Raw genomic sequence first — 22,524 nt, 5'->3', positions numbered from 1 at the left:
CAAATCTGGCCTCAGACACTTGACACTTAATAGCCGTGTGACCCTGGGCAAGTCACTTAACCCTAATTGCCTCACAAAAAAAAAAATAAGTGCCTTAGACCTAGAGGTCTACAGATTCCTTCACACTGCCAGAGGTGGACTTACATGGTAGGATACCAGATTTTCTCTTTTTAAAAAATCCATACTTGTTTATGAAGAGAATGTTTTTATATGACTATAAATTGTGATGATTACTGCATTATGGTAAATAGAATAAAGCCTATCTCTATTCTTGTAACAATCCTTTAAGTCCTCCATTGCCCTCTTCTGTGCTTTATAAATGTTTTTATATTCTAGCTGTCTTTGGCTGCCATGTGGCAAGAAAAACAAGTATTTATTTTTTGAGGTAGTTTTTAGGTTCTTTAGCCTACTCATTCTCACTATTGATTTATATCATTTAGAGTTCAGTAGAAAATAGTAAGAGTCTCAACTGGTGTTGGTTTCTTTATCCATTTCCTATTTTTCAGCATCTATAGTTTCTTTTAATAAATTCAGTTGGGACTTTCTGGGTTATGTGAGCAACAAGATGGCAGGTGAGACATTTTTAAATACCCACTAAGTCTCAAATTTCCCCAAAATAGGAATTACTGAAGTAGGGCAATTATAGTTGAATCTATAGTATAAGAAAGCAGGAAGCTTGTCAAGCCTTCCTCTTCAAATTGCCTATTCATATCTTTTGATCATTTATCAATTGAGTAAGGGATCTTATTCTTATAAATTTGAATCAGTTCCCCATATACTTAGGAGAGACCTTTATGCAAAGAACCTTTTGCAATTTTTTTCCCTCAGTTTCCTACTTCTAATAACTGCATTGATTTGGTTAGTTTAAAACCTTTTTAATTTTGTTTAATCAAAATTATCCATTTTACCTCCTGCAAACCTCTATATCTTTTGCTTGGTCATGAACTCTTCCTCTATACATAGATCTGACTGGTATTTTCTTCCATGTTTCCTAATTTGTTTATAGTGTTGCCCTTTGTATATGTATCCATTTGGAGCTTGTCTTCTCATATGGTGTGGGATGTTGGTCTATAATTAGTTTCTGCCAGATTGCTTTACTGTTTCCCTAACAGTTTTTATTGAATAGTAAATTCTTGCCTAAATAGCTTGGATCTTTTTATTTATCAAACACTAGGCTACTGTGCTCATTTGTTTCTGTATATTGTGTTAATCTATCAGTGACTAATAGAACTAGGGTGCAAAGGACCACTCCCTTCACTTAGGAAATACCATCAGTGGAAGCTAGAACCATTTACAGAGAACCTAACCCCGCCACAATCCCCTTAAAGGTACTAGAGAACCCTGGGAGAAGAGTGAAATGTAACATACCTCCTACCTGGCCTTCAGGTGGTGACAACCAGGATGGTCTTACACTATTACACTGTAATACGTGGTAGTCAGTTTGGCTTTTATATGGCAATATTTATTTCCAAAAGTATCATCACAACTATATAGACATTCCCTCAAACCATGGGAGGCATAATCTACTCTACCCCCCACTTTGCACCACCTCAGGCTCTAGGGAGAGAAAAAGGACAAGCTTCACAGTTTCGTTTGGTTCCTATATAGTACAGTCCCAATCCCAAGTCCAAAAACATCCTTAGGGGGCAACTAGGTGGCACAGTGGATAGAGCACTGACCCTGAAGTCAGGAGGACCTGAGTTCAAATCCTGCCTCAGACCAAACACTTGACACTTACTAGCTGTGTGACCCTGGGCAAGTCACTTAACCCCAACTGCCTAAAAATTAAAAAATTAAAAAAACAAAACAAAAAAAAATCCCCAGACTTGAGTCCCAGGCACCCTGAATTCTTTGGACTTCCATGTTGGCTGGCTTGCTGCAACTTCCTACTTTCAATCCTGACTCCAAAAAGTCTTGAACATCCAGGTCCTGTAGGGATCACCTCTGTCACCTGAAACTGAGGATAAACGACACAGAATAGAAACAAACATTCCCAGGCTCAATTCTCTGATCAAGGTAAAAGAACAAGAGCAGAGAAATAAAATCCTTCCCCTCTTTATCAGTTCAGTTCATGGGATTCATGATGTAGGTGTATGAACAGCGGGAAGGAGAACACAGGAAAGAGTGTCTGAGAAGAAAATTATCGGCTTGGTCTGGCCAGTTTTTAAAATGCAGGGAGCCAATTAAAGGAGACTACCCACACACCCATGGTAAGAACACAGAATTCCTTCATGTTAGGCACTCTGGATGTACTCCAAAGGCCCCCTGAGAGCTCCTCCATGTTAGGCAAACTAGGCATGCCCAGATAAGCCTGGGTTATATCTATCTTCTATAGGAAACCTTTCCTGATCTCTCCATGCATAGATATGACAGGTAATGCTAATGTTTTCCCTTTTCAGATTTCCTTCTATCTACTCTAGCTTGCATGTCTCCCCCATTATAATATAAGCTCTTTGAGGACAGGAACTTTTTTTTTTTCCTTTCTATCTATCCACAACACTTAGCAACATGCCTGGCACATAGTAAGTTCTTAATAAATTTTTATTGACTAACTGTTGGCTTTCTCTTCTGATTGTTAGAGATAAATATTACAGAGAGAAATAAAGTTCTATCCAAATTACCATTACAAAGTACATACAAATAATAGCTAAAGCAGAGGCGTTGGCTTGAGGATGAACCATGACCAATGAAGCATTAATAATAAATATTTTTTCCTTTTCCACATTGCAATTTAATTATATACATATGTGTGTGTTTGTATATATGTGTACATGTATTCAAAATTAGATACTTATTTAGCTTCTGGTTTGGCTCAATCATCCCAACCTTTTCTCATAATAGCAGATTTAGAACCTACTCCCCATTATACTCAAATTACCTTAGAGTCCTTCCCTCCATTAAGGGATAATTCACCACTACCACCACCTCCACCCCTCACTCTAGCTCTTGTCCTCCTCCAATGCATTTCTATTTATTCAACCAACTTCACAATATCATACACCCACATGGTCAGTGATATTTATACAACTAGCTACTTGCAATAATGACACTTTTAGATCTTAAAAACAGCTATTTACTTAGCTATAAGGCAAAAGCAATAAAATCACTAACACTCATATTAAAGCAAGTACATAATTGATAAAATTCCCACATAAACTTCTGTCACATTTTTCCACCAATGCACTCAGTATCTGGGGAGAAGAGTAGACATACACTTATAAGAAATTGCTAAAGAAGCTGATTATGCTTGGCTTTTTTTTCCTATTACAGCTTCAGTCAACCCTGTAACCCTTGTTGATACATCTCTCACAGCTTCCTTCACTCACCACTCTATAGCAAGTCCAAAATTCCTCCTAACATAATGAAAAGTTTGTTTTTGGAGGAATCCCCAGGGATGAGTCTAAGAAACACCAAACACTACCACTAAATAATATGAAGTTGGAAGAAAAAGCCCACGAGTAAAATTCCCTTCGCTTTAGCCAGTAAGGTAACCAGTACCTTAAAATACTACCCAAGTCCCTTTTTTTAAACAAATAAAAAAGTATTTATCAAGTACTTACTATACCAGGCACCATGCCAAGTTCTGAAAGTACAAATGCACACGAGTAAGATAGTCCCTACTTTTAAGCAATTCCTACCTGTAAAATGGTCTCTACCTTTAGATGCACATAGCATCTATATTAACAGTTGGCATATAGCAGAGACATATGTGGCCAGGGTGCATAAGAGGCACACATGTAGAGAACACAGTCTTCAGGGTGAATGCAGAGGAGGGCACATATATAGGGAATAAATGGCCAAAGCACAAACAAGGAATGGCAACACATTCATAGAAGGGGAACTCCTACCTCTGACCCTGCTATAAGGTTGCTGTTCTGTCCGCAGTGATGTCATCTCAGTGTTCACACATGGCCTGCTTCCTGATGCTCTCATAGTTTTTTAAGGATGTTGCTCAAAACCATTTGAGCTTGAGATTGTTTAAATGCCCTGTGCTTTTTTAGATGAAGCTTTGCTAGACTCATCATCTTGATTTGATGCCACTCCACTGAACATGTAGCTTCTGCCAGAAGCTCTTCTTTTGGGCACTCTATTGACTTCATCTTCTCACTCAGCTGAAACCCTTAGCTATTTCTTCAAGGAAAGAGTGGGTGCTGCAGGGCTCTTTCAGCTTAAATCAAGCCCACAAATTTCATCTTTTTTCATGCTTTTTTTTTTAATAAAAGGCAGAAATGCCTGCCAAGCAATAGTCAAAAACCTGCCTTTCTGGTCCTCTTCTTTTGTAGCCTTAGGTCCTTGGTTCTAAAACCTCTTAACCTCTCAGCAAAAGCCTCCTCAACCCAAATGTAAAACTTATGATCAAAGAAAGGGGTTCTCCCAACTAGCTAATGCCCTAAGGCTTAGTGTGTCTTTGTACTCCTCTTTCTGGTCCATTAACTTATGTGCCTCTGTCAGAAACTTCACTCTAGTTTAAGGCAGACATTCTATATACTTTCCAATTTTCAAACCCTGAACACTAGACTATGCTGTAAGTAAAGGTGATTTATCCCATATCTACCAATCACATTGGGTTTGCAGTGTCCCCATATTCAAACCCAAAGTATCTTCTGTTGTTATATGTAAGTGTATGCTGGTGGAGGGGGTCAATTATTGAGACAAGCTAAGCCTTAGGGGTAAGATCACTGCCTCTTCTGCCAGCCTAATTTTTTCCCTGACTTTTTCACGTGGTGATATGGCCAATGAAAACCTGAAAAAGTCTTGGAGACATTCCATACACCCATGCATCATATGACTCTATGAAAAAGCCAGAAAGATCAACCATGAGAAGAAAGCAGAATTGTTTAAAGAGTTTGTCACTGGATATGGAAAAAAGCAAGCAAACATCCTAAATCTTAGGAAATAAAAGCCATAGATAGTAGTTTTCAGTCTTGCCTGTGGTAGCCAACCTTTTGCATAAATAATAACTAAGTCAGATGTGAAACCAGTTCTATAAGTAGCAGATGTGAAGTAGATCTGGGAGAAACTCCAATTCTTTTTGACAAATACTCAGGGAAAGAGTTACATTTTTCTGACAGGGAAATCAGTTTTCAGTATCCAAAAGAAAAATTCAAGGTGGAAAGAGGAAGGAAGAGAAAGGGAAGGAAGGAAAGACAAAGGATGGATGGATGGATAGATGAATGGATCATTTTGCTTAATTTATCTATCAAACTAGTAAAAAGCAGATCAGAGCTCTGAACCTTATCATCAAAGAAATATGTGATAGAACATATTGGGCTAATCATGTGAGGAGAGCCTTGTGTTATCAAAATAAAGGAGAATTGGGCTAACCTATGAAAATATATGAACAAGAGTTACACAAGATGCTATTAAAGAGGTCAACAAGTAAATTATGTACCAGGTCATACGATGTGAGATGTTTTGGAAATCCCAACCTGATCTGATATCCTCAAAGAACATGTGGAATGGAACTCTCTCTCTGGGATTTCCTGAGAAAGATTACTTCTCCTCCAGCCTAGCAGCATTTATAGTGGTGGCTTCCAAATAGCAGCTGCAACATATGTTGCCTAGATAAGCCTGAGCCTGCACTTCAGACCACCTGCTATCTTTTCTGTTCTGTTTCTTTCTTTGAACATAAATGGCTGAACATCCATGGCTACCTTGCAAGTTCATGAGTTTCTGGGTTCCTCAGTCAGTGCCTATTGTACCATGTGGACCCTGCAGATACTAAAACACTTCCCAAAAGAAGACCACAACAGAAGAATAAGCCCAGTTCCTAGCCTGGCCACAAGATATGGACCTTGAGGATGTTCAGACCAAGTGAAAGTCAAATGCCCATTTAACAGTCCCACTAAGTATGTCATGTTTTAATATTTTAAATATCAATCTCAAGTGAAAGTAGAATAGGAGTTAAAGTTATAAGTGCTGCAGTATATGGAGCACTATGTGTGGAATCAGGGAGACCTAAGTTCAAATCTGGCCTCAGACACTTACTAGGTGTGTAACCCTGGGTAAATCACTTAAACTCTGTTAAATCATTTCAGGCAAGTCATTTCACCTCTGTCAATCTCAGTTTTCTTATCTGTAAAATATAGATAATAGCAGCACCTATCCCCAAAGGTTGTTATGAGGATCAAGTAAAGCACTTTGGCACAGTGCATGGAACATATTTGTTTCTTCTCCTTTATTGGTTACTGTATAACATTTAAGTCTTTGTCAATGTGTACATATGGGCATTTTATGTTTTATACACTTCCTTTGTGTGAAGGAAATAACTATGCTATACCTGATCTACACTGTACAATGAATACTTTAATATTCCCTTTTGGGGAGAACCCTAGACATGAGCCAAACTTAACCTTAAGTGATCTTCCTCAGGTCTCTAGGGTGGGTGCATAAAGAGATATAATTTGGGCTTCTTGGTTCTTGCCCAGATCACCTAAGAGTAGGGGAAGAAAATCCTTTTCCTCTCGCTAATTTAGTCCATGGCACTACCTGTACTGTGGATGAACTGTGATCTTTACCCTATGGATACAGCAGGAAAGGAATGAAAGGAGAAAGGAGTGTGAGACAGAAAGAGCAACAGAAAGATTAGCAAAAAGAAAACAACCATCTCAGTATTGCCAGTTTTAAAGACAGTCTTCTCCAATAAAGGAGCCTGTCAAAATAGGCTACAACACCCATGCAGTAGTGGGTGCAGAGGCTTCCTTATTAGGCAATGTGGACATACTCGAAAAGCTCCCCCACGTTGGGCAATCTGAATAAGACCAGGTCACAAAGAAAAAAACCTGGCCCCTTTCTTTAGATGCCAGACTCACTCATCCCCCATAACTGAACATGGTCAATATGCACCTTGAATTAGAAGTCCCTTAGTGGGAGAGAGTGAACATTCTATTTCCCCTGGGTGCGGCATGTCTGTTGCTACATATAATTTTGCAGTTCACCTTTAGACACAATAAAGAAGAAAATATCCAAGAAAAAATGACAAAACTGATGACTAGATCAAGGATAATTAAACAGATTTTGAATTACAGTGTACAAGAGATCCACCTCAGAGCACCAATTATACTTTAATATATCCCTGAAAATCACCAGTCCAGAAAAGAGAAGCAAGAATTCCTAACATTAGCAGATAATAGTCTGGATGAAAGCAGTTTAAAATCTAAAGCTATAAAATAAATTGCTCACAGATTCCTGAAACTGTTTCAACTGATTATAAGTCAGATTCTAAGTCTATGTGATCTGTTCTCAGACAGTGGTGTCAAGGAACATGTGTTGTCTTTCCTAACAATTCTAAACAACATGGGTATATTCTAGGCATTGCTATCTTTCAACTAATTCATTATTGATCCACCATCCAGTAATTTATTTAAACTATTGTTGAGTTATTGAGCCTGTTAATATTGTAATTAAGAGATGCCATAATAGATGTGTCACTACTAAATAAATCACCACTTTTCCAACATACGAGGGTAGTGTTTAACTGGGGTTTAGCAGAAGGATCCTGGCTATTGGAAGTGGATGTAAGACTGGGTGCAGCTTTTTGCCTTTGGTTAGAACTAACTTATCAGTTGAGGTATCAAATACCTCAAATAATCCTTATGGGCATGGAGAAAGGCATAGCTATATGGGCACCTGGGTTGGGGGGGTGTCTTCCACTATCTGCTCCTCTCTCATCTTATTAAATGGTGTAGTAGGGATTTGACTTGAGGAAGGCTACAGGAAGTGAGGAGAGAGATGCAACTTCAGCAGAAAAGTGTTGCCCTCAAGAACAGAGAGATATTAGGTCTGATGATAACAACCTGAATCCCCCTCATCCTTATCTATGATGTACTAGCTTCACCCTGATGTCAGAAATTCCTGATAGGACAAGATAACCTAGGAGCTTTGCGCAATCAAAATTGTCCATTCTGCCAACTGTGAACTTCTCTATCTCTAATTTGGCCATAACCTTTCCCCCTATTCATAGATCTAACAAGCACTTTCTTTCATGCTCTGCTAATTTGTTTATGATGTCACCCTTTATGTGTCTTAATCAGGTACCAATTTGGTGCATGTCTTGATATGTGGTATGAAAAGTTGTTCTACACCTAATTTCTGTCAGACTTGTAAATCCCATCAGTTTTTGTTGAAAAGTAAATTCTTGTCCTAAGAGCTGGCATCTTTGGATTTAGCAAACACTAAACTACCATTATCATTTCCTTCTCTATATTGTGTGTCCAATTTGTTCCACTGATCAACCTCTTTATTTCTTATCCAGAACAAATTGTTTTGATAATACAGCTTTGAAGTATAATTTGAGATCTGGTTACTGCCAGGCTCCCTTACTTCCTACTTTTTAAAATTAATTCTCTTGACAGTCCTGATATTTTGTTCCACGAAACAAATTTTAATTTTCCTAGCTTTATATTATTACTTTATATTACTCTATAGCAATTCTTTGGTAATTTGATTGGTATTATGCTGGACAAGTAAATTAATTTAGGTAGTATTGTCATTTTTATTATATTGGCTCATGCTAGCAATGAGCAATTCATATATCTCCAATTATTTAGATTCATCTCTGTATAAAGAGCATTTTATTTTGTGATTTTGTTCATATAATTTATGTGTATCTGTGCAAGCAGAGTTCCAAGTATTTTATACTGTCTATAGATATTTTGAGCAGCTAGATGGCACAGTGAATAAAGTGCCAGGTCTGGAGTCAGGAAGGCTCATCTTCATAAGTTCAAATCTGGCTTCAGAAACTTACTAGCTGTGTGGCCTGAACAAGTCACTTAACCCTATTTGCCTCAGTTTCCTCATCTGTAAAATGAGCTGGAGAAGGAAATGGCAAACCACTCCAGTATCTTTACCAAGAAAAGCAAATGGGGTCACAAAGAGTTGGATATGACTAAAATGACTGAACATAGTTATTTTAAATGGAGTATCTCTTTCTATCACTTCCTGTTGGATTTTGTTGGTAGATGTAGAAATGATAGTGATTTATGTAGGTTTGTCATATATCCTACAACTTCGTTAAAGTTAATTGTTTCATTAATTTTTAGTTGATTCTATAAGATTTTCTAAATAAGCCATACCATCTGCAAAAGTGATTTTATTTCTCTCTCTGCCTATACTTACTTGCCTCAATTTTTTCTCTTTTCTTATTGTTATAGTAAACATTACTAGCACTATATTTAATAGTAACAGAGATAATTAATATCCTTGCCTTACCCCAGATCTTAGTGGAAAGGCCTATATGGCTTATCCCTATTGCAGATAAAAATGTCAAGGTTTTAGACACATGCCACTTATCATTTTAAGGAAAGCTCCATTTGTTCCTGTGCTTTATAATGTTTTTAATAGAAACAATATTTTATCAAAAGCTTTTTTCTGCATCTTTTGATATAATCATATGTTTTTTGTTGTGTTTTTTAATATGACCAATTTATAATTTTCTTAATATTGAGCTAGCCTTGCATTAATGGTATAAAGCCAGTACATTCATGTGTATAGTCTTTGTAATATGCTGTTGTAGTCTCCTGGCTAATATTTTATTACAAATTTTTGCATCAATATTCAGTAAGGATATTGGTCCATAGTTTTTTTTCTCTGTTTTGACTGTCCCTGGTTGAGCTTATCAAGAACATATTTGTGTCATAGAAGAAACTGGTAGTTCCATTTCCTTTCCTATTTTTTCAAACAGTTTATATAGTAGTAGAATTGTTCCTTTTGACAGAATTTTCTTGTAAATTCATGTAGTCTTGGATGTTTTTCTTTAAGAGTACATTTATGTTTTCAATTTCAGAGAGTTCAATTTCTTTTTTAAAGTATTCGATTTCCTATTTTATTAATCTGAGCAACATTTATTTTTGTAAATATCTTTATTTTTCATTTAGAGTAACAGTTTTATTAGTATAATACAACTGGCCATTTCAGGCATAAAACATTGGACAAAATAACTCCAAATAATACCTTTTATTTCTTTTTCATTGGTTATGATTCATATTTTTCATTTTTAATAATGGTAATTTATTTCTTTTTTCTTAAATAAGTTAGCTAAAGCTTTATCTATTTCATTGGTTTTTTTAAGACAGTTCCTAGTTTTATTTATTAATTCAGTGGGTTTTATGCTTTCAATTTTATTCATTTCTCCTTTGGTTTTCAGAATTTCCATTTTGACACTTAATTGGGGTTATTAATTTGTTGGCTTTCTAGGGTTTTTTTTTAGTTGCATATCTAATTCATTAATCTGCTCTTTCTCCTTTTTATTTATGAAAGTGTTTAGAAATATACATTTTCCCCAAAGTACTGCTTTGGCTGGATCTTAAAATTTAGAATGTATTGTTGTCATTATTTTTAATGAAAGTATTGATTTTTTTCTACGATTTGTTTTTTGACCCACTTATTCTTTGGCATTAAGTTATTTTTCCAATTAATTTTTAATTTTTGCTTCAAAGGCCATTTACTGAATGTAGTTTTCATTGCATTATGGTCATGAAAAGATGCATTTAATATTTCTGCTTTTCTGGATTTGTTTGACAGCACTTTTTGCCCTATTACATGATCAATTTTTATGAAGATGCCATGCACAAATGAGAAATAAGTATTCTCCTTTCTATTCTCATTCAGTATTCTTCAGAACTTGATCATATGCGTATTTTTCTAAAATTCTCGTCAGGTTCTTTAATTCTTTTTTTTTTTTGGTAAGATTTATCTAGATCTGAAAGGGATGAATTGAGGTCCTCCACTATTATAGTTTTGCTATCTCTTCAACCCTGTAACTAATTTAACACATCTTTTAAGAATTTAGATGTTATATCATTTGATGGCTACATATCTAGTATTTCTATTAATTCTTTGTCTATGGTACCTTTTAGCAAAATATAATTTTCCTGTTGATATCTTTTTGCTATTGCTTTTTCTTATGATATTGCTAACCTGCTTTTTTTTTATTTCTGCTGAAGCATAATAGCTTCAACCCATCATTTTAACATTGTGTCTATATTTTTATTTTAAGTTAATTTCTTTTTTTTAATGTTGTTGGATTATGATTTCTTATCAATAGATAAGTCCTCTTCTGTTTTGTATGGTTTTGTATTTCTGTTTCTATGGTTTCTTATAAATGGTCCTCTTATGTTTTATGGATGAGTTCATCCCAGTTACATTCATAATTATGATTGTTAATTGTGTATTTCCCTTCATTGGATTCACTAGGAATTCTTAAAAGTCCTCTATTTCAAGGTCTATTTTTTTGCTCTAGGATTATACTCAGTTTAGTTGGGAGTTTTCTGGTTGTAAGCCCCTTGGATCTTTTACTTTCTGGAATATCACATTTCAAGTTCTCCACTCCTTTATCATGTTGGCAGCTAAATCTTATGTCCTTCCAACTCATTCTTTCTGGTGACTTGTATTATTGTTCCTTTGACCTAGAAGCTCTGAATTTGGACTATAATGTTCCTGGAAATTTTTATTTTGACATTCCTTTCAGGAGGTGACTAGTGGAGTCTTTCAAATTCTACTTTGCCCTCTGGTTCTAAGGCATCTGGGGAGTGTTCGTTTATGATTTATGAAATTGTTTATTATTTTTTGATCTAGTGTTTGCATGGGGTTTTTTGCTCATAGCTTTCAAATAGATTAAATTCTCTCTCTTCAGTCTGTTTTCCAGGTTAATTGTTTTTTCTATGAGATGCCTCACTTTTTTTCTACTTTTTCAATCTTTAAGTTTTGTTTTAATATTTCTTGATGTTTCACGTAGTCATTTGCTTTCACTTGCCAATTATAATTGTCAGATAGTTATTTTCTTATTTTTTGTACCTCTTATTTCAACCTGTCAATTTTCTTTTCATATCTTTCTTCAGTATCTTCATTTTTCCCATTTTTTAAACTCCCACTTGGTTTATAAAATTATTTGACTCTTGCTTTATCTCTTTCAAAAATTCTGGTTGGACTTGTGTTTAAGTTGCATTTTTTTTTGAGACTTTGCTTACAGATCTTTTCAAATCATTCTCTTTTTCTTCTTCTTCTTGTATGTTGAACTTCCCTTTCACCATAATGGCTCTTTATGGTGAAATTCTTTTTTTATTTTGTTCATTCTTCCAGTCTACTCATTATTTTGGTCCTTATGTTAGGGCTAGGCTCTAACTTGCCCGATGCAAAGGGTAGGGTAGGGGGTGAGGGAATATCTGGACTAAACTTTGGTCCTTTTACATCTTTTTGCTATGTTCCTAGCTTTGGCACTTTCTGTACCATAAAAAAAATTAGAGAAAACTTCCCAAAAGAATGATTCCCTCAAATATATATATCTTCAAAATACACCCCAAAATTCTTTTAAGGTGCAACTCAGCCTCATGATTCCTGATCACAAAGGATTAAGAGAATAGTCCTTGATGCCCTTGTACTGAGCCTTAGAACTAACTAACTTTGAGAACTCCTACTCCACCCCACCCTCCATAACAATAATGCATCATTTTACACTTGGAATGGGAATACTTGCAAAGAGAAAGCTTTGAATGCAATTTCAGAATAGACTTCCAGTCAGCTCTTGGATACAGTGACTCATTTGGGCTTGGTGGAACTCTGTAGAGCTATGGATGTAGAGCCACAGAAAATTTGAAGTACTGATTTTCAAAAAAATATTTATTCTTTCTGGAGGCACTTTGCTCATGCATACTCTTAATATCTTCCCCTATAATTAGTGCAATTCCTTCTTGTCACCTAATTTCCTAGAGGTGGGGGAAAGCTCTATTAAAATTGGGAAATTTTCCATTTTCTTTTAAACTGACTTCATTTAAGAGAACTGGAAATTTTCCTAATTTGAACAGAGATCTTCTTTTCTGTTGCTCTGGTCAGTCAGGGGACATGAAGAGATCATACAAATTATAATGGTTACAAAGAGGGGGGAAAAAAACCTGTCAGCATTTTATAAATTGGCAGCTTTTTCTGGAATCCATTCCAATTTTAGCTTTAACAGACTCTCAGAATTATTTGCTCCAAATTAAACTTTTTTGTCTTTATCACAGATTTAACTTTTTAATATAAAAAATTTTCCCAGTCACTTTCTATTTATATTTAGCTAATTAAAAGAAACTCCTTATACCTACCCAAAGAGAAGAGTTAACTACATACTCATTCAACTGCTACAAACAGCTTCTAGTTACAAATAATTTTAAATACACTTTCTGTGTAAAGAAAGAGGGACTGGTATAGATTAACCTGAGCAAAGCCCAGACTACTCCTCATACATCAAAATGACAAGGGTCATAGAGGGTATATTTCTATGATGGAAAAAAAGATTTAATAGATTAGAAGCTATTCAAGCATTTTTGATGAAAGGACCAAAGCTGAGTAGAAACTCTGAAATATAAACATGAGTTAAGAGAAACTTAGGCATACAAATTTAGGCAATTACAAGGGTCTAAATGATGATACAGGCAGCTAGATGGCACATTGGATAGAGTGCTGAGCCTGGAGTCAGGAGGGCCTAAGTTCAAATCTAGCCTCAGACACTTACTAGCTTTGTGATCCTGGGCAAGTCATTAACCTTGTTTGTCTCTGTTGGAGAAGGAAATGGCAAATCACTCCAGTATCTTTGCCAAGAAAACCCCAAATAGGGTCACAAAGAATTGGACATCACTGAAATGACTAAACAACAAGAGACAAGAAAAACACTTTCTTTTTGGATGATTTTGTTCTGTTTTGATAATCTTAAGAAAAGGAATGGAAAAATAATACACTGGGGAAGAAATAAAGAAATAGGATGAGAAACTTACAATTTCTCATAATTAAGGAGTATAAGAGAACTATGAAAATATTCAGGAAGGGATGAGAAGAATGGGCATCTCATGAACCTCACTCTTATCTGAACCAGGCAAGAGAAAGTAAAAAAACAAAAACTCATACACAGAATTTAGTGGAGTAATAAATTAAATTCAACAGAAAAAGAGACAGGAAGAGAGAGATTTAAGAGAGAGACTAAAGTAGGTCAGAGAATAAACAGAAGCAAACAAACTTCAGTTTCAATGGGTGAGTTTTAATGGAGAGATTTTTAAAACTAAAGAACATATAAGAACCAGTGATAGGCATCAGGCTATCATGAAGAGAAGAGAGATAATGCAATGACATCAGCCATTTATTTATAGATATATCAATATTGCTCACAGTCCTATTTCTCTGTCTTCTTTGTAAAGGGTGGGAAGGCAAAGAAAGGAAAAAGAAAAGAATATGGTGGAGCTAAAGACACAATTAATGGTCATAGCTATGAATGTAAATGGGATGAACTTAACCATAAAATGGAAGAGGAATGCAGAATGGACTAAAAGAGGAATCCAACAATATTTTGTCTACAAGAAATGTATTTGAAACATAAAAATTCATAAAGGGTTTGGGAGGTAATGTAAGGGAAGCAATTATCTTTCTTAACCCCAAAGCCATCAAAGGCAAAGCCAGAAATATTCTTGAAAAGAATGTTGCCCCCAATTTTACACTTATCTAGATGGATGCGATAATCAAAATAGGTTATAAAGGACTAGTCAAGAAAATCCAGGATTTAAATACTGCTTCTGATGCATACTACATGACCATGGGCAAGCCTCTTAATCTCCCTAGATCCCAGTTTTCTAATCTATGAAATGAAAGTATTGGACCAGTTTAAAAAAATAGACATGGTTAAAAGAACAAGCAGGAAAATTATTTGATGTTTGAAAGCACCATAGAGAGTGAAACAATAAAAGTATTTAGTATATTCCCTGTACCACCACCATAAATCTAGGGCACACTATCCCACAGTTCTATAGTGCTTCAGTGGGAAGATTGAACACACATATAAAATATACCAGTAAGGATGTACATATTTATGAAGAACATGTGACCAAAGCAGCTCATGCCTTTTGCACTTCAAAGCCCATGTCATTTGCCTTCTTTGAGTGTCTTCACTCTTCTTCCTCCAGGTTCATCATCTCTCCTGGGTAGGTCATTCAGCTGGGTCCCTTGAGCCTCTTCTTCTCCATGGCTCAATGTCTAATGGCCAGGGATGACTCTCTTCTCAACTCCAAGAAGTTTTTCCCACCTCATTGTGTCTCCTGCAGGCATAAGACACCATGACCAATGGGGAAAGGGGGAAGAAATTCCTTTCCACCCTCTTCCCAAGAGGCAAGGTTATTTTTCCATAGCATACTCTCTTCCATGCTACCAGGTGCCACATTCCTCAGAACTGGCTCCTGCCTCAACTAATGACTTAAAGAGAGTGTCACACTTTTTAAAGAGCTATTGTATCATGGATACTCCATGGTCAGTCAATGAGTAGCTACCCACTAACTCCATCAGATTTGATGGGAGAACTTCAAGCCTTTTAAAATGCTATCAATGTGTAACTTTTTTTTTATATATTTTCTTTAAGACCTTAACATCCTGTTGTCTTTGATAACTATTTCCTTAGCTTCTGGGAGTTCATTAATTAGTCTGTGAGAAAAATCAATTGATGAGGCATATCCCAATCAACTCTTCTCTACTACTACCTCCACCACCACCACTATACTAGTTTGGTATTTCCTGGCCTAGAATCCTAAGTAAGATGTCCCAACTAATAGTAATGATGATTAAATTTCTATTTTATTATAAGCAGCTACTTTAAGATCAGTTCACCTTTGTTTTCAAAACTGTATTTATACTGCATGTAAGTATTTTCCTACATCTTACTTATAAAAAGGTATAATTAAAGATGTACCTAGTAATAATATTCCAGTGCCAACAGAGATTTTACCTGCTTGAAAAATGGACCATTAAATTTTAACTACATTAAAAGCACATGGAATTTGATATCACCATGGAAACTAATTGGAGATTTTCCTGCCCTGTTTTTTACTGTTCTATTGCTGTTCTGTTTCAAAGGTGGTCTTTAGCAAATACTGCAGTTCCAGCGATATTATGGATCTAGTCTGCATTGCAACTGGCTTACCACGGTAAGTTCTCCAGAATTGTCCTTTTTTTGGACCAAACATTTTGTCTTATTACTTTCCTGTGTTCAAATTCATGGAAAAGATATTAAGACAGATAAAATCATCACATATGAGGAACAAAAGAAGTACTGCTGAGAACAAGGAAGTACTAAAGAAATGCCCAACATGGATCACCTCTTCTACCCTAAGAGTTCTTTGAAGTCAGCAAAAGTAAAGCATTGTCATCTAGACATGGTATGGCAAAGAAGGATTGAGTGATGACAAGGGACTCAGGATGTGACTTAAAATTCCAACTCTGCCCTCTGGCTTACAGATGGTCTTTTAGAAAATTAGCTTTCCCCAGTTAATTACTTGATATTCACAATAAGAAATGCTGAAGGACAAAATGGGATATAGGTTTTATTTGGTTGACAAATCTATTTGGTTGACAAAATAGTCATTTTGATTTGATTTGGTCAATATGATACCAGATAACTAGATTGACTGAATCTTCTTTTTTGAATGGTTTTAGCCTTCTGCCTGCATGAACATGACTTTAGGCAAAAGCATGACTTCAAAAATGAGACTAAGGGCCAAAGATATAGCCTCATAGAATAACCATTTGTTGCTGTATGAGTTGATCAATAAGCACAACACCTACTATGTGCCAAGCACTGTGCTAGACACTGCCTACCCTCAAGGAGCCTGCAATCTAATGGGGGAGACAAATAAACAAATATGCATAAACAAGCTATATACAGGATAAATAAGAAAAAAAAATTAACAGAGAGAAGGCATTAGAATTAAGAGAGGTTGGAAAAGGCTTCCTGCAGAAGACAGGATTTTAGTCGGGACTTAAAGAAAGCCAGGAAACCCAGTAGGCAAAGATGAGGAGAGAGAGCATTCCAGGCATAGGAGGTAGCCAAATTAAATGCCTAGAGCCAAGAGATAAAGTGTCTTACTCATGAAACAGTAAAGAGGCCAATGTCACTAGATCAAAGAACATGTGGGAAGAAGTAGTGTAAGAATACTCAAATAGTAGAAAGGATCTTGGTTATAAAGGGCTTTGAATGCCAAACAGAGGATTTTGTATTTGATCTTGGAGGCAATAGAAAGCCACTGAAGTTTATTGAGAACAGAAGTGACATGGTTAGGTGTGCACTTTAAGAAAATCATTTAGGTGGCTGAATGGAGGATGAGAGAGATCTGAGGCAAGTAGACCTACCAACACATTATTGCAAAAGTCTGGGCATTAGGTGATGAGGGTTTGTATCCAAATGATGTCAGTGTCAAAGGAAAGAAGAGAGCATTCAGCAGATGTTGGAAAGGTATTGAGGACAACACTTAGGTTGTGAGCCTGAGGGAGTGGGAGGATGTTGTTACTTTTACAGTAATAGGGAAGTTAGTGGAAGGTGAAGTGTTTAGAAAGAAAGATAACAAAATCAGTTTTGGACATGTTGAGTTCAAGATGTTTATTAGACAGACATACAGTTTGAGATGTCTGAAAGGCTATGTGAGATTAGAGGTCAGCAGAGAGGTTATGAAAAGAAAGGTAGATTTGAGGATCATTAGCATAGAGACATTATTTAAATCCAGGGGAGGGGATAAGCTCACTAAGTGAAGTAATATAGATGGAGAAAAGAGCCCAGGACAGAATCCTTTGAGGGATACCTATGGCTAGAGGGCATGATCTAGATGAACAGCCAGCAAAGGAGACTGAGAAGAAGTGGTCAAGTAGGGGGAGAACCAGGAGAGAGTGGTGTCCTGAAAACCTAGAGAGAAGAAAACTAGAAGGAAGTAAGGATGATCAACATTTTCAAAGATGAAGAAAGGTTGAGGAGAATGAGGAAAGAGAGAAGTCCACTGGATTGGCAGATATTCTCTGGTAGCTCCTATTGGCACTTTCTGGACAAGTTGTCTATTTTTAGTAAAGAAACTTCCCAATGGTACATTGCCAGCACTGAAATCCAGATCTCCTCACTCTCAGTCTCAGACACTTTCTATCACACTAAATTTGTTTCATTCTGTTTATAAGTAAGGAACAATCAGTTAGGGAAGAATTGTAAAATCATACAATGTTAGAGTTGTGAATATCCTTGGAAATCATCTATTCCATCCCTGACAGAGGAGAAACTGATTGACCAAGGTATAAAAGCTGACTGCAATTAAAATGGCTAATAATTTGAACAATATTCCACAGATGGAGGTTACTCATATTTTCTACTTCATATTTTAAGATTTTCCTGATATCAAGACTTGCATGACTACTGCTAGAAATATATGCAAGAATATGTGTGTATACACTTGTTGAAATGAATGTTGGACTCATGAATGAATGAATGAATGAATGAATGAATGAAGTGAATGAATATATCTGGAAGCTGATACATTAACAAGACAATTTTCCATGCAAAATTATACTGATGGAAGTACCCATGTTTGAAAACATTTTTACCTCTTAGCAATGCTTCTTATGCAACCATCATATGTATAGTGCAAGAAAGAGCTTTTATTTTCAAATCAGTATGGGCACGTTTTATTAAAAAAGAAAGTTAAATTAGTTTAGGCTTCTCTCTTGCAATTCAGGCTTCACTCAGAAATAAAAACCTATAAGGTCCCAAGTTAGCAACTAAATCAGAAAGCAATGCACTTTATTTTTAAAGAGGATCTTGGGAAGAGGCTTGTTTTAATAATTTAAAACTGCATTTCTTATTATACGTATATACTAATTCAGATACTGAATCCTGGGAGAAATGTGAATAAAAAGAAGGGCAAACATGGTTTTATTGGCTCTCAAGATAAATGTTGATTTTAATTTTCCTATTAGTTTTTGTCTCTCCACTCAATATTTCAGATCCTATACTCGAAAAAGAGGCATTATCTGATTATTTGTGTGATTTTTTCCCACAATTTCATTCATAGTTTAAATACATTATTTCAGTAACTATAAAGCACTTGTTATGTGTAAGGTACTGAAACCAATACAAAGCTAAAACATGGAGTTCCTGTCAGCCTGGAGCCTACAATCTAATATGATATATGTACACAAATAAATGTAATACAAATGCAAATAAAACCACTATAAAGAACATGATCAGATCAGGGATAGATTACTTCTTCCTGGGGCGGGGGGAAACATCCCAGTACATATAATTCATGAGGTTTCTTGCACTGATTAAATTATAACAACAGTACTTTTGGGGTCAGGAGTTAACCAGACCTGCTGATTTTTTGTTTTTTTTTTAATAAAAAGGGCTCAACCTCCTCTCTCTCTCTCTCTCTCTCTCTCTCTCTCTCGTATTCCCCCATCCAATTATCATTTTAATTTACTTGTCATAATTGGGACATTTATTTATGAAGTTAACAAAACATATTTAATATTCAATTATTTGAAATTTTATAGTATTCACTTACCTATGTAATGATGTAGTAAAGTTATTTTTCCATGGATGCAATTATAATCTTTAATAGTTCTTTTTTGTTAAATGATATCTTTTCATATCCTCCATTGTTCAGTCATTATCCTTATTTCAGTACTCTAGAATTTATAAATTCTGAGAATAGAGACCATGTCATGTTTCTCTATCAATCTCCCTCAGCACCTAGGGTTGTTCTACAACAGTATCTGCTTAATAAATGTTTAATTGAATGGATAACCATATCTTGAGCTTAATGAGTCCATTTCTCCTCTAAGTTATGAAAGTCTTTTACACTATGCATTATGTTTCACAGATCTACAAAAACTGAAGTTTGAAAAAATGTCTTGAATATATCTTTCAGGAATACAACAATCTCACTTTTGACCATAGATGATGCTATGGTCTCTATTGATCCAACAATGCCAACAAATTCAGAAAGGTAATAGTATTTTCTTTTTTTTTTTTTATCATACTATGTGACCTGACACAGTTTTCTGTAATAAAGAACAGTCACCCCACTCTTTTTAAAATGTTTTGTTGAGTTTTTTGGGTCTTCACATCACCTTCATTTCCAAATACATTCCTTGCCCACTACCCGGCAAGGTTTTTCTTAAAACAAAAAGTAAAAAGAAAGAGGGATGAAAGCAATTCAACAAACTTACCAACGTATTGATTGAGTCTGTCAGCACATGCAATGTTCCATACTTCTAAATACCGAATTTTGCAGAGAACAGAGATACGTTTTTTTTCTTAACAGACAAATTTGGTCTTCCCAAATATTTAATATCTAGTAGTTTTTACACTGACAGGCATAATTTGCTTGAAGCAAACCCAGATCAGAAACTATATTTTCAAACATATTATGTTATTTACTTTCTAGCAGTATAGAAAATAATTCTTAATAGACTTCCTTTAAGTAGTAAATTCCACAAATTCATTTAATTTTTTTTAAAATTTAACTAATTCCTCTAACTTTCCGTTATGTGACATGGTTTTTAATCCTCTCATCATCCTGCTTATTCTGCTCTGGATATGGTATAGTTTGTCAATGTACCTCTTAAGGTGTAGTGTCCAGAACTAAAAAAAAAACCTTGCTCCTAATGTGGTCTAGACTTTCTTCTCATCTTATTCTTCAACCCTTGCCTACATACATACACTGACCTATAAAAAGCTTACTCCCTCATTCTTCAAGACCAACAAAAATTCACTTTTTTGTCATCCTACATGAGTTCCTTTTCCTGTGAACTCTTTTGGAATTATTGTTTTAGCAATTAATCTACCATCTTTATAACACTCTGTGATATCTCTCCTGTTGTCTTGAACTGTTATTTTTGTCTTTTAGTGTTATTTAACTGTTTTGTGTATATTATCTCCCTAAATAAACTATAGCTTCCCCAAAGGTAGGGATTGTATTTTTATATATTTGCCTATACTCCTATGACACCTAGCATTGTAGTTAACTAATAGTAGTTGATAAATAAATATTTGTTTTCAGTGTTCAATTTGGTCTTGTCTCTCAACAAAATAGTAGCTTCTGTGAGGGCCTAAGACTATAATATTATTGTACTGAATGCATGAATGAATGAATTAATGAATGAAGCATTTAATAAGCACTTATGTGTCAAGCACTACATTAAATATTGAGAATACAAATAACAAAAGAAAGGACAATCCCTAGCACTTTTTGTATATCCCTTTAGAACCTACATTACATTATATTCTCAATAAACAATGGTTGATAATATGGATTAGAGTTAAACTGAGTGACCATAACCTACATGGGAACTATGAGGTTACCAAGAGAAGGAGTACACAAAGTGTTCCCTAATCCCATCCCTGGACTTGTTCCCTGGATGCTTCTTTCTGTAGAAAGAGGGGAGGCTGCATGATTCAGTGCAAAGGATACTGTCTCTGTGATTAAATCCTACCTCTGATGCTTGCTACCTGGGTGTCACCTACTTTCCATAGGCCTCAATTTCTTCACCTGTTGTCACAGTCATTTCAGTCTTGCCTGACTTTTTGTGACCCCATTTAGAGTTTTCTTAACAAAGATACTAGAATGGTTTACCATTTCCTTCTCCAGCCCATTTTACAGATGAGGAAACTGAGGCAAACAGTGTTAAGTGACTTGCCTAGGGTCACACAGCTAGGAAGTATCTGAGGCTAGGTTAGAACTCAGGAAGATGTCTTCCTGACTTCAGGCCTGGTGCCCTCTTCACTGTGCTACCTAGCTGCCCTCATCTGCCCTCATCTGCCCTCATCTGTAAAATGAGGGAGTTGGTCTCTGAGATTCCTTCCAGTTCAAGATAAAGATCAAGTAACTCTGCTGCCTGTTAGATCTTTCCTACATACACACCTCCATGGAGTTTTACTCTGATTCTCAGATAACATTAAAGGTGTCAATATTCCTCCATCATACCCTGCAAGAAAATAAGGCCCCAAGCAACACTATATCCTACCATCTCCTTATGCTATTATCATACCTCTCCTCTCTTTCTCAGCCCAACTCCTTGAAAAAGTTTTCTACAATCTCTTACTCCTTCTTCTCACTCACTTCCCATCTTTTTACAAGCTTGCTTTGACTTCATTAGTCAACTGAAGCTATTCTCTCCAAAGTTACCATTTTTCTATTAATTGCTATATTTAATCATCTTTTCTCCTAATTCTTCTCAACCTATTTGCTGCATTTGATTCTGTTCACTATTTTCTCCAGGATACTCTTTTCTCTGCATGTTTGTGGCACTACTCTCTCCTAGTTCACCACCTTCTGACTAGTGTCTTTTTTTTTTTAAAGGCAACTGGGATTAAGTGACTTGCCCAGGGTCACACAGCTAGTAAGTGTCAAGTGTTTGTTCTGAGGCTGGATTTGAACTCAGGTCCTCCTGACTTCAGGGCTGGTGCTCTATCCACTGCACCACCTAGCTGCCCCCAAAACCTCAAGCTTTCCCATACCAGGAGTTGAACCCGGGCCATCTGGGTGAAAACCAATTATCCTAACTGCTAGACCATATGGGAAGGGTCTGACTAAACTCTTTTGCTGGCTCATCATCTACATCACACCCCCATCTGTGGATGGTCCCCAAGGTTCCGTCCTGGGCCCTCTGCTTTTCTCCCTGTATACCCCTTCTCTTGGTAACCTCATTAGTTCCTATGCCTATCATCTGTATGCAGATAACTCCCAGATTTACAAATCC

General features: G+C 35.9%; 1 protein-coding gene across 2 annotated transcripts in view; it reads left to right on the top strand.

Moving 5' to 3' along the window:
• Positions 1-22,524, top strand: part of PDE9A (phosphodiesterase 9A) — a 168,973-nt gene that overhangs the window by 8,392 nt on the left and 138,057 nt on the right. For both annotated transcript variants that reach the window (XM_027843673.1, XM_027843671.1), the window contains exons 2-3: positions 15,865-15,935; positions 19,692-19,769. In XM_027843673.1, the coding sequence (XP_027699474.1) occupies positions 15,865-15,935; positions 19,692-19,769 (149 nt within the window). The remainder of the gene's footprint in view (positions 1-15,864; positions 15,936-19,691; positions 19,770-22,524) is intronic.

Source organism: Vombatus ursinus, unplaced genomic scaffold, assembly GCF_900497805.2.
Source record: "Vombatus ursinus unplaced genomic scaffold, bare-nosed wombat genome assembly UNPS02014924.1, whole genome shotgun sequence".
Taxonomy (NCBI): Eukaryota; Metazoa; Chordata; class Mammalia; order Diprotodontia; family Vombatidae; genus Vombatus; species Vombatus ursinus.
Note: the sequence above shows the minus strand (reverse complement) of the source record. Positions and strands in the feature narration are given on the sequence as shown.